The sequence below is a fragment of the Sebastes umbrosus genome, chromosome 7 (genome assembly GCF_015220745.1).
Source record: "Sebastes umbrosus isolate fSebUmb1 chromosome 7, fSebUmb1.pri, whole genome shotgun sequence".
Taxonomy (NCBI): Eukaryota; Metazoa; Chordata; class Actinopteri; order Perciformes; family Sebastidae; genus Sebastes; species Sebastes umbrosus.
In genome coordinates, this window is record NC_051275.1 from 29,064,618 (window position 1) to 29,077,152 (window position 12,535).

The window sequence follows — 12,535 nt, forward strand, 5'->3', positions numbered from 1 at the left end:
CAACAAAACTCTCCAGCAGTTAACGTCGTCATGACAACAATGTCAAAGATAGGGAAATAAGCCACATTAAAACCTGTTCATATGGTGACAGGATGACTGTGAATGACCTCCAGCCAGACTGTACATTCAACATCCATAACAGTTTATTGATCAATAGAAATGTTATTTTAACATAGAAAACGTTACACTTCATAACCTATTGTATTCATAATTCGAGGTATGGGCCGTTCGGTCTGGATGCGGACCTTGAACCAGACTTTGAGAAGCCCTGCTTTAAAACATAATAAAAACAAATGTGGAACACTGTGGACTTAGACTAAGTGACATTCAAGTTTACTTTAGTGAGCTCACAAACAAAAAAAACTTTACACAATTTTAAACACAATGCCACTTCAGTCAAATGTTCCCCATCTGAAGAACCTATTGTTCCAGCTGTAATTTCTCAATGTCTTGTCAACCCCACCCTCCAGCTTGAATTGTGCAGATTTTACGTCAGACTCTTGGGTCAGAGAAGAATGCCAAGCGACCCGGTGTGTGGCTCTGCAGCCTGCATTCAGAAACGCTGAACTCCCACAGTCAAACAAAGCTTTTTTCTGCTTTCTTTCCTGCCTCATTATGCCTGCTTTCTCAGGTCTCTGACCTCTTTCTCTTCCAATTTGATCTCTAATGTTAGCACAAACCTGCAAAGTACATTTGATATTCTAAAAGGCCAGGTGATGATAGAGACCAAGAAACACAATTTTCTTTTTTATTTCCTGCTTCCTCTGCTGAAAATGGGAGGAAATTACTATTTTCTCCATAATGAATCTACTGTTCTTTGGCTTTTTTTCTCTCACATGCTCTCCTTCCTCATCCCATTTAGTCACCCTTCCTTTCTCAAACTCAACTTTCACTCTCACACCCCTCCTCTCATCCTCTCCCCCCTGTTGAGTCTCCGTCTTGCTGTTCTTCGTTTGTCCTCATTTCACTCGTTACATCGGTCCCTGTCGTCCGCAGTGTTCTCACACTTTGCCTCGTTCTCTTTCTTTTTTTGCGACACACACATGAGAGATCCGTCCTTCTCAATTATCTAACTATCATGGCAGAGAAAGCAGCGAGCTTGGGAACTCAAATCTTTATGTAAAAAGAGTGTATGGCAGGTGTACATGCACACAACATATCTATATGTGCACACAAAAACATGTGGAGGCACTAACGCTATGCACGAAAACAATGTTGGGTGTTTGTATCAATGCAGCAGGTTTAATCTCTTCCATATGGGCATGGGGGCTAATGCATCTGCTAAGGCTATTAGCCGCTATGAGCCCTGTGGATACAGGCTGGACTGGACCTATTATCACTTTGGCAGTGACTGAAAATACCACCGTAGCCAATAACCCAACAACAACAACAACAACAACTATCACTATCACAAAAACCCCACATCTCCTGTTGACCTCTATAGAGCTTGCAGATGTCTGCCGTGTTGAAACAGGGTCAACTTGATGGACAGAAAAAGAGGTGAGGCTGAGAAAAACAGCCCGAGGTACTAACAGTCGACCCAGTTTGAAACCAAAATACTCCCAGGTGCACAATCACAAACAAAAATGCAGAAAACGAATAAATGCATGCATAAGTACATATGCATACAAATGTAGGAACTGCCAGGTGACATCCAAAACAATCACAACAACCAGCTCACACCCCCTTCTCTGTATTTGACTCACCTGAGTTCGATGGCCTCCCCCATGTCGCCACAAGAACTCATGTCACACAGCAACGACAGCAGATGATGCAGAGATGACAAGCTGAGAGACTAGCGGCCACAGCAATAACAACAGCACAGGAAGAAGAAGATGAGAGGAGCGAGAGGAGAGCATGTGATGATATTGCGCTCAGAGTGAGGGACAGAGAGGAGAGGGAGCGCAGAGCGAGAGAAACTGAACCACACCTCTTCTTAAGGGATTAACTTGGAAAAAGGAGCTCTGACACATTCGCAAAGACACGCACAGTGATGCACCCAAACACAGTCAAGCTGTCCGGCGTGGACGAGCGTCTGGTACACAGATACACACAAACAAATACGCTGCAGAAGCACGCATGTGTGCTCACAGCTGCTCTAAAAATAAAGACAAATCAATGTTTGATGCACCAAATCCTGAGAGTGAGGAAAGAAGGGAGTGGGAGGATAGAAAGAGAGAAAAGGGGAGGGGGTGAGTGAGCGAGTCATGGCTGGTGGTGACACAGTTTTCTCTCCATCTGCTATGGGCGCACTGGTCAAGAGTGCACTGGGGGAGAGGGCAAGAAGTGGGGCTGGAGCCTGGGGACAGGCGCTGGAGCTGGAGCTGGAGCTGAAACTGGGGAATAGATGTGTTTAACGTGCGGACTGGAACTCAGCCTAGTAGTATGTTTCCACAGGGGCGTTACTGGACATGAGGGAGAGTGCTGCTTTCCCAGTACTGGATGCTGAAGGGCAGGCCACACAAATACAGCAGTCAATGTTCCCAACAGATGGAAACCTTCACACCACACCCAGTGAGCACCTGGTAGTAAGAGCGGTCAATGTTTTGAGTATTCTGTTGGTTCCTGTTCCAGATTTCAAAGCTGGGAAACATTTGCTGGCCCAGCTGGAGAAACCTACTTCCTCTGAACATTTTGAAGTAATCTGTGTCTGAAACAACCCGGTCTCCTTCAAAATTACATTCCCATACAACTAAACTGCATTCTCGATTACGTATCGTGGAAAACATATTGTTTTTCTCAGATTGCGGTCGCAGTTTTAAACAGTTTTAAAGGGACTCAATGTAAGAATCACAGGAATCACAACAGTCCTGTTGGTCACGCTTGTGCTCGCACTATGTTGACGCGAGCATCGGTCAAAACAGTGAGGCGACACACGAGACTGAACGTGATTGACAGAAATCATGTTGATTAACGTTAGCAACATTAGCCAGCTAAAACCACTATATCACTATATATTTCACCGGATTGGCAGTAATGTTAGCTTACCAAACGAAGGTCCCTCCATGAATTGAAGGACCGGCTGATGCTAGTGTTAACTTTTCCTGCTTCAGCCTTCCGACAGTGGTCAGAGGGAGCAGGGGAGACACTATAGTTTGGTCTCCTGGGCCGTAGTCGATAACGTTACTCGCTCCGGAGTTAACCCCCGTCACTTCACTCAGCAGCAGGGAAACAAGACACGGGAAACCCCCCTTGGTCTTGAGGAGCTGCAGCATTTATTTCTGCGCAAACTGCAACTTCCACTGTACATTCACTTGATATTCTCAGAGCTAAACAAACTCTCTTCTGCTCTGCTGCTCGTCATTTTCAGGAGACAGTGCTGGTCTGAAAACATTGAGGTGTTGTGTTAAGGTGCCTTGCAGTTGCTGAACTGTGATTAATTTCAGAGCTACAGTTACAGTAAATCTAGTTTAAAAGTTTGTTCACGATGGGTTGGGAGTTTCAAGAGGTTTGTGGGTCATGCTGCAAAGCCCAGATTCACATACTGTTTAGGTCAACTCTTCTACTGTATATCAGATGTGGAGCACTGTCTCCATCTTGTACCATTATAGGAATGCATTGCACGGCCACCGTACAGTGAAATGGGAAATTGTACCCCCGGTAAAAATATATAATTTATGTACATTTTCATCGTGTAGCAAAAGAGGCAAAGTAGCTGATGCTTGGGTAAGAGTTGGGTCAAAGCTAAATCAGGACATCCGGTGCTCGGCCTTAAGGAGGGGCAGAGGTTGGAGGTTGAGGGCTAGTTCAGGGATAAAGCTAGAGATAAAGCAAGGACTGGAATAAAGACTAAACCATGTTCTGACAGATAACAGCACTGCATTCGGACAGAAAGGGCACCGAGGCAGGGTAGTCCAGCAAAAACCGTCAAAGCAACTCAACTCAACATCATCCAGCAAGGCGGTTATGTATATAGGGACTCACAGTACATGGGTAAGGTCTTGATTTAGTACTAAACATGTCAACAGTTATTTGAAGCACAAGACACAAAGTGTTTACATTATTAACATTAAACTGAAACCATGACCTGTCCTTCACTCTTCACTCTCATGAATCTATACCTCAGACTGCACTTTGTGGATCGTATTTCATCGTCTCACAACCAAAGCAACAGGTTCCCACCTATGCAGACTCCTTACACAGGTCTTTTTTTCCGTCTGAATACCTGGTAAAGACTGGATGTAAAGAAAAGCAACGGCTGCATGAGAGTTGGAACTGAAAGTAAGGTTAGGTTGAGGGCCAAATACTCTTTGGGAAAGGGATGCGCCGAGGCAAGAGGGGAAGACAAGCAGAGGTCATGCAGGTTGAGGACTTGTAATTGGGCTTGAACAAGAGTGGTGGAGCTCTGCTTCTAATGGTGAGCAGTTTGGGGATTAAGGGCCAACACAGCTGGAGACATGAAGGAGAAACTGACCTCGGGACTCTAAAGGAGGGTTTTGCATGAAAATTACATTCCTAAACTTGACGAGATGGTTGGTGAGGGAGGTTAAAAGGCTTGCTGGCAGTTGGGGGTTAGGCTGAGTGGGTTTTAGGGGTGGACGATATATCCAATATACTCAATGTAATGCGACTTGTTCTACGTGGAGCATAGTAAATTACTTTATCGCGAGTATATCAAGTACAAATATTAATTGTCACGTAATTTTTTTAAGCCGCCGACATGAGACTCGCTTTGGCGTTTCGCTTCTCCCGTGGCTCTCTCCCTCTCATAGACACACTCCTGGGGGAGTGTGTGTGGCGTATATGAGCATGGATGTGAGTATAAGGGGTGTTTTGTTTTTATCTGGAGGGAAGCAGAGAACAGGGAGAGAGCCTGGAGAGAGCGGAAGAAGTGCAGCACCAAAGCAAGTTTATACGTGTTGAGGTCAGAGAAGGGGATGGACAATACCAGCCTCCACTTTGAAAAAGACGGTCAAACTAGCCCCCATGCTGTTTTACGGTATGTGTATATACTAGGCATCGCGGTAAGAGCGTGTAAGAACTGGCTTCAAAATAAAAGCAACCAGAATAAAAGTGGTCTTCCGATGAATGTGATTTCACTTAAATTCAGCCAGCCAGTCAGTCTGTCAATAATAAAGAAAGAAATAAAACAAAGTGAATAAATATTAAATAATAAATAAAATTAATGATTAATTTAAAAAGCTAAGGCCTGCAAACTGTAAATTAAATTGTGTGAAAAATTAGTCAAACTTATTAAGAATAAATTTCAAAAGACTTCCTCAGAGTGTTCAGATTAGTTTACGAGAATGATCACGCTGGTAATAAACATACACATCAAAGGGTTAAACAAACAGTTGTGGGTGCACAACTAACTAACTAGGTAAAGGTGTAAATGCACCTGGATCCAGACATTTTAGCCTTTTATCTTCCAGGCTATAGGAGAGCTGGATGTTGGTAGCTAGAGCTGAGGCTGAGCCCGGAGATGCTATAACTCAGTGTTGTGTTAATGCTATCTCTCTCTTCTCACACATTCCCAGTCTTCCATGATGCCAGTTCATCCCCTAAGCTGTTTACCCTGTAACACCCAGAGCCAGAGATCAACAATGGATGAGAGGGAGACACGGATCAAAACGTCCTTGTTGTCCTTGTAGCTGACTGGCAACATTCAACCCCCGTCTCTCTTTATGCTTACTGTCGGTTGTTTCCATTTCACCCGTCTGTTGACATGAGTAGTTGACAGGTCTAACATCACTGTGATTGTGATTCAGATGTACTTAATTATCCCGGTGGGGAAACGTGTCTGAGCGTTCATCACAGGAGACTTGGTCCAATTATAAAAAGGCACATTACATTCACAAACAACAATGAAGACTGTTACAGCTCTACAGAGTAGACAACACCCAATGGTATTAAACATGACAAATTTAGATTTAATGAAAAAAAGAAAAGCTGAATAGACTATAAGGAGACTAAAACAAATCGCTTCCTATCACACGATACTGCCACACAGTCAGCGCATTTTCTATTGTTGAAAAGTGCACAGCAGCAGCAAGTGTGACATTTACAAAAACAGATAAAACCCCACACAAATGTCACGGTGGTATTAATGCTGTCAGTCTGTTGTTTTGTAAATCTGATGTCTGTAATTTCAGGCAATCATTTCATGTATCTGAATTAAATATAATTTTCTGCTTTGGCAATTATGTGATTACAAAAACAAGCTTTTAGTAATTAGTCCGACCACGGCATCTGTTGACCAAAGTCGGGTTATTAAGGAGAGACACACATTATCTTATTAAATATGTGCTAATGTGCTTACATTTCCAGAACAGGAATCTGAACATTGGATAAAGCCAGGTTCAAAATTCTTGTTTTATTTTGTTGACGTATTAGAGTCAAAGGTTTTTTACAGAGGGGGATTTTGGATACGTCTTTTTATCACTCCATAAATCAGAAAATGCTGCCAACAGCCATAAAAATCAATTTTTGCTATGCTTTTAGGAATAAAATGTTCTATAAATCAGGCTATGAATGATGTATGAACAAACCGCGCTGTAAAAACCTTCAGAATATAGATAGGAATGAAACTGGAAAGTTTGGTGTATGTAAGTGCAACTGAAGTGGAGATTTCTGGCTCAGAGTCTGAGAAAAAACTAATGTTGAGAAAATGTCCTTTAAAGATATGCATTGTAAAATTCTATACATTTACAAGACACTACAGGTGAATAGGGTAAAATCTTTAACTAACAGTTATCAGCATGAAACTTCCCCAGTTGATTACTTATATTACAACAATTAGTTTTTGTATTACAAGTTTTCTGGAATGTTATGTTTAAATATGCAAATGAGGCGTTATCTAATGTTAACTTTTGGTAAATTTAGGAGAAATCTGCAGACGCAAATAGACAAAGTAGTAAAATAAACACCTAAATGTGTATTTTGGATGTTTTCTTTCCACTACTCTGAAAGAAGACGTGTTATGGAAGCAAAATAGCCTAAAATCTAAAAATTGACCAATGTATGAAGAACACTGTTTTTCCCCTTAACATTATGAGTGAAGATAAGGAACTCCTCATTTTGAGCTCCACTTCATTTCCATCATTTGTTCTGTAATCAACATTATTAACTAACGTCCTCCTCTTTTCTTTTGCACTCCTCCGGGAGTGAGATGCACAGACAGAAAGAAGAGGAGGGTGAGAAAGAAAGGAACCTAAAAATAAGTGAAGAGACAGGAAGACAAAGCCACAGAAGAAGAAGAAGAAGACAAAAGGGACAGAGTTTTAAACTGATCAGAGGACGGTACAGTAGATGGTATCTCTATAGTACTGTGGAATCGCTGCATGGTCTGTGTGTGTGTATCCGTCTACTTCATAGACACTAACATAAGCCTATTATAGTTGCTGTGTATGAAATTTGATGATCTCACCAACCAGGTGGAAGCAGACACACTTCCCGCTCACAATAAATAAGCCCTCTGGCACGTGTCTCCAGTGAGCTTTGCCACCGGTACGAACCGAAACACAGAAACCTAATCATGCTGTCTGAGTGTGTGTGTGTGTGTAGTGTGTGTAATATGTTTGTGTGTGCGTACATGTTAAATCTGAGACTCTGTGGTTTTATAACCACCATGCCTCAGTGACTCCATAACAGCCTGTTATTTTAACCAACACTGTCTGAATGTAGATGAGACTCCTTTTGACACACACACACACACACACACACACACACACACACAATTAATGTTCTGTGGGGTTACGAACACGCAATAATCTAACCAGTAAGCGATTTTTCAATGCGGCAGTGGCCAGCAGGGCCTCGAGCACAGACCTGCATACAGTAACAAGCAATAACCTACTTACTGTACTACTGTACCCTCGCTGGAAACTGTAATGACACTAAAATAATCAGGCAAATCTGACTTGAAATTAGGCCAGTTTGAATTTACAACATCAGGAGAAAATGACGTATGAAGTATATCAGGTAGGGCTGTGTGTTGGCAAGAATCTGGCAATACGATACGTATCATGATACAGGGGTAACAATTCAATGTTTGCGATATGTTGCAATACTGTAAGCAAGGTGATTTATTGTGATTTTTTAAAATTACATTTTTGGAAAACGGTCATAAAGAACGCACCAGAAATACAGCATTTTAGAATAGGCAAAAATAACCCATTTACACTGCATGCAAATAACTGCATGGTTTCTGCCTCAAACTGCATATGATTATCATAAAGTGTGCATGTCTGTAAAGAGGAGACTTGTGGGTACCCAGAGAACCTAAATAATTCACACATCTTGAGGTCAGAGGTCAAGGGACCCCTTTGAAAATGGCCATGACAGTTTTTCCTCGCCAAAATTTAGCATATCTTTGGGGCATTATTTAGCTTCCTTCTTGACATGCTTGGTACGAGGTTTACAGGTTCTCTAGTTGCATATAATGCCACTACCTTCACTCTAGCTTTAAAACTGAGCCGATCGAATAGCGGTCGGGCCCGACTGATTTTGAAGAGGTTATATTAGAGGTTAATTAAAAATCTGTAGTGTTTTGGAGTATCGCACAACATAATATCGTGATACTTGTGTATCGATATTTTATTACACCCCCAATATCAAGGTGAACAAAATCAAAGAGATCTTTGAAGAGTTAAAAAATTGCTAATAATATAATATATACTTTCTATGACATATATATAATATAATATAATATATATATATATATATATATATATATATATATATGCAGTTCATTTACCATTTTTACCAATTATATATAATTAAATAAAACATAATTATTCTTTAACTAAAAATCCATATGGAAATCATAAATCTGAATCAGAAGAGAATATAATCAGGTTCACACGACCAAGAAACAAAGTTGTGTTTTCTTGTTTTCTTTTCTGTGACTCAGCCAAGTGGAGGAAATTAAAAACCAACCACTTTCTATGACATAACTTCCTGTAACATACCACATGCTTCAGGCATGCACCCAGAACCTCAATAGTAATGTGTGTGTGTGTGTGTGTGTAATGACTGGTCTGTTATTCAGCAGCATTAAACAGTGAAGGATGGAGGATATGTTTAGACTTTAACCTGATGCTAAACCCACATTTCAAACAAAGTACTTTAATACAAATAATACTGTACTGTCAGTGGAAAAAAACGACTTCTTAAACCTGCATTTTTTTGGTTTTTGGTTTTTCGGTTGGCAAATTTGAGGCAGTGCATCAAGCTTTAAATACAACATTGACATATTGGAGCGGTAAATCAAAACAATAAAGTCTCAGGCCTTATAACCAAAACATTTAGCTGAGAGACTCTAAAATGAACCTCACCCTCGTAAAGCTGAGAAGAGCTGTGGAAAAGTGGCACTTTTCACATTACAGGTAGTCATTAAAGCTCATTTTCAGGTTCATATATGTATTTTGGGTTTCTACTAGAAGCTGTTTACATGCTTTAATGTTTTTAAAAACACTATTTTTCTCATACTGTCTGTCTGAATATACCTGTATCCTGAAACACTCCGTTTTATTGCCTGTCTTTTTAAGACCCCCTCCAAAAAAGCCCACTCTGCTCTGATTGGCTTGTGAGAAAAACATGGCGCACCTTTGCAAAGGTTGTTCTGAAGTCAGTTTGTGAGTTGGTAGGCACTCCAGCACTGAAAAAGTGACTTTTTCATGATATGTCCTCTTTAAATCCATGTTAAGATATTGATGAGTGCAGCTCCAACCAAAAGATGGTGCAGTCTGCAAAGAAATAGCTGGGTCATCTTGAAGTGGCTTTACTCTACATGCTTCGTTAGGAGATTTCATCATGTTATCTCACCGCCTCGGTGACTTCCACTAAACCAAACACAAGCTATCCAATCATCTGCTGATAAGAATCCATCAAAACTCTCTTTTTCATCCAGTCACGCTCTGTAAAACTGCACTCGGACGGACGGGCTGTCCAATAGCGAGGTGTGACAGCCAAATCCACTGCCTTATCCTGCACAGGCGGCTCATCGATCTCTGCCTCTGGTCAATACTACTTTCTTTTTTTCTTCTCTCTCTCTCTCTCTCTCCCCTCATCCATCTCTTCTCTTCTCAATGACTCTCCATCATCATATGTCTCCATTATACCCGACTTATCTTCCTCTACAGACCAACGCAAAGCCTGTAGTTACAGACAAAGCCTCATTGACCCACTATAAGATGATGGAGGAGTATGTGAGGCACACACACGCTGGGGGAGTGTCAACTGATCAAGCCTGGGACTAGATTACATGATCAATAGCGTGACATCCTGTAGTGTGTGTGTGTGTGTGTGTGTGTGTGTGTTTATATGGGTCAGGTGTTTGGAGCCGACTCGATTGCGGCAGCTAGTTTTCAAACCTCCCATCCTAACTCTCCCTCTACCCAATCAACATGGCATCCCAACTCCGTCACGCTACGCTAGACGCGCATACACGCGAGGACCATGTGAATACCTCGCTGCTGCTGCTGCATGGCAACCGGATCCCATGGCAACCGATGGTATGGGTTTTTTTGTGGGCTGGGAGAGAGAGAGAGAGAAGAGGAAGAGGAAAAGAGGGGGGGGGAGATATTTGGGAGAAAAGCAGCAACTCTGGAAAAGAACGAAAATAGAAAGAGAGAGGAAGGCAGAGGAAGTAGTAGAGCAGCATGAACACACACACACTTCTTTCACTGTGCTGAGATCAGACGAGCATGAGAGGAGAGAGACAGACAGTGACAACATTGTGGGTGAAAGGAGACCTCCCTCTGCACCCATCACAGCGAGGTCTTCCTGGTGAGGAGCGCAGAGGAAGAGAAGACAGCGATAAACAGATATAGGGAGAAGGAAAAGTTATCCTCTCAATCATTAAAGTAACGTTTTACATTACAGCCCGCAAATTATACTGTATGTAAATACTTTATATATAAATACTTGCTGGTAGTAGTGAGCAGAGGTAACAAATTCAGGAGCAGCCTGGAACTTACTTTGTAATTACGATGAAAAAGAGGTGAATAAAGGACTGTTTCATTTTACGGTCCGTACACCCCATACTTACACTGTAATAACGGACCCTTCTCCTTACGTTAGTGTACGCTCACCAAAAAGTAACGACCATTGGCTCCACTGGAAAAGGAAATCGGTATCGGAAAAGTTAACAGCGTTTGGTTTGTCTGTTCTGGGCTACTGTAGAAACACGGCGGTGCAACATGGCGGAGAGGACCTGCTCCGTATGTAGATATAAACGGCTCATTCTAAGATAACGAAAACACAACAATTCTTATTATCAGGTGAATATACACTGAAGAAAACATACGTATTATTATTATATTCCATTACTGCCAATAGATCCCCCTTATTGTTACACACTGGTCCTTTAAATAAAAGTGGATAAAAACTGAACAACAATCATTTTTTGTAATGATGAATATCTTGCTACATTATTTTTTATATTGTATGTTGTTGTCCAATAAACAATCCAGTACCATGTATTTGCATTCAGCTTTATTATTGTTCCTGATCTGATGATACAGTATAGGACATAAAAGCTACATGGATCCTAAAACTACATTACTGTTCCCCTGCATTTTACTAGAACTGCAACGATTAATCGATTCCAACTATTAAATTAATCACCAACTATGTTGATAATCGATTAATCGGGTTGAGTAATTCCTCTATGACAGTAAACTGAATATCTTCGAGTTGTGGACAAAACAAGACATTTGACGACGTCATCTTGGACTTTGGGAAACACTGATTGACATTTTTCACCATTTTATAGACCAATCAACTAATAGATTAATTGAGAAAATGTAAATAATCGTAACATGCAGCCGTACATTTTACTATTTCATGCTATTATAGCGATTGCAGAACACCATTGTTCCTGGTTTAGCGTAATGCTTTGTTCCAAAATAACAATAATACTGTACACAGTAGTTAATCAATAAGTCCATATCTAAAAATGTATATATTTCATAGTTAATTTTTAAGGATATTATAATTAAAAAAAAGAAATTATACCATAAAGTTGTTATCCCCCCTTTTCCTTAATCTATTGTCTTCCTGTACTATACATATTTATCCAATATAAGTATTTTACTGATGCCCTGTATGACAATTACACTGTAATCTGTGGGCTGTATTCTAAAGGGTTATCTAATATTCATGCACAATGTACAAACACTGATGGATGGTGCTGATAGAAAAATGTCTATAAGTACTATTGCATTAATGTCACCTATTAATGGCAGGAGGGAGAGGAGAGGAGAGGAGAGGAGAGGAGAGGAGAGAGGAGAGGAGAGGACAGGAGAGAGGAGAGGAGAGGACAGGAGAGAGGAGAGGAGAAGAGAGGAGAGGAGAGGAGAGGAGAGGAGAGGACAGGACAGGACAGGACAGGACAGGACAGGAGAGACTTTTGTTGCCTAGGTAACAGCGCCCCTGCTGGATACTAGGAGTATAACATGCTGTCATGGTAACAGGCCAGCTGCCTGTGTTCGTTCATGTTGTGTATTCGTGTGTGTGTGTGTGTGTGTATGTGTGTCAATATCCAGGTCACTCTCTGTGACCTCTGACCTCTGACCTCCTGTCAGATCTGTCC

At 41.3% G+C, this 12,535-nt stretch overlaps 1 protein-coding gene across 4 annotated transcripts in view; it reads right to left on the minus strand.

Moving 5' to 3' along the window:
* Positions 1 to 12,535, minus strand: part of numbl (NUMB like endocytic adaptor protein) — a 72,793-nt gene that overhangs the window by 35,820 nt on the left and 24,438 nt on the right. The window contains exon 1 of one of the 4 annotated variants that reach the window (XM_037776112.1): positions 1,707 to 2,306. The exons of 2 other annotated variants lie outside the window; for them this stretch is intronic. In XM_037776112.1, coding sequence (XP_037632040.1) covers positions 1,707 to 1,747 — 41 coding nt within the window. In that variant the 5' untranslated portion in view covers positions 1,748 to 2,306. Of the gene's footprint in view, positions 1 to 1,706; positions 2,307 to 12,535 lie in introns of those variants that run through there. One more of the 4 variants, XM_037776114.1, reaches the window with a different exon arrangement.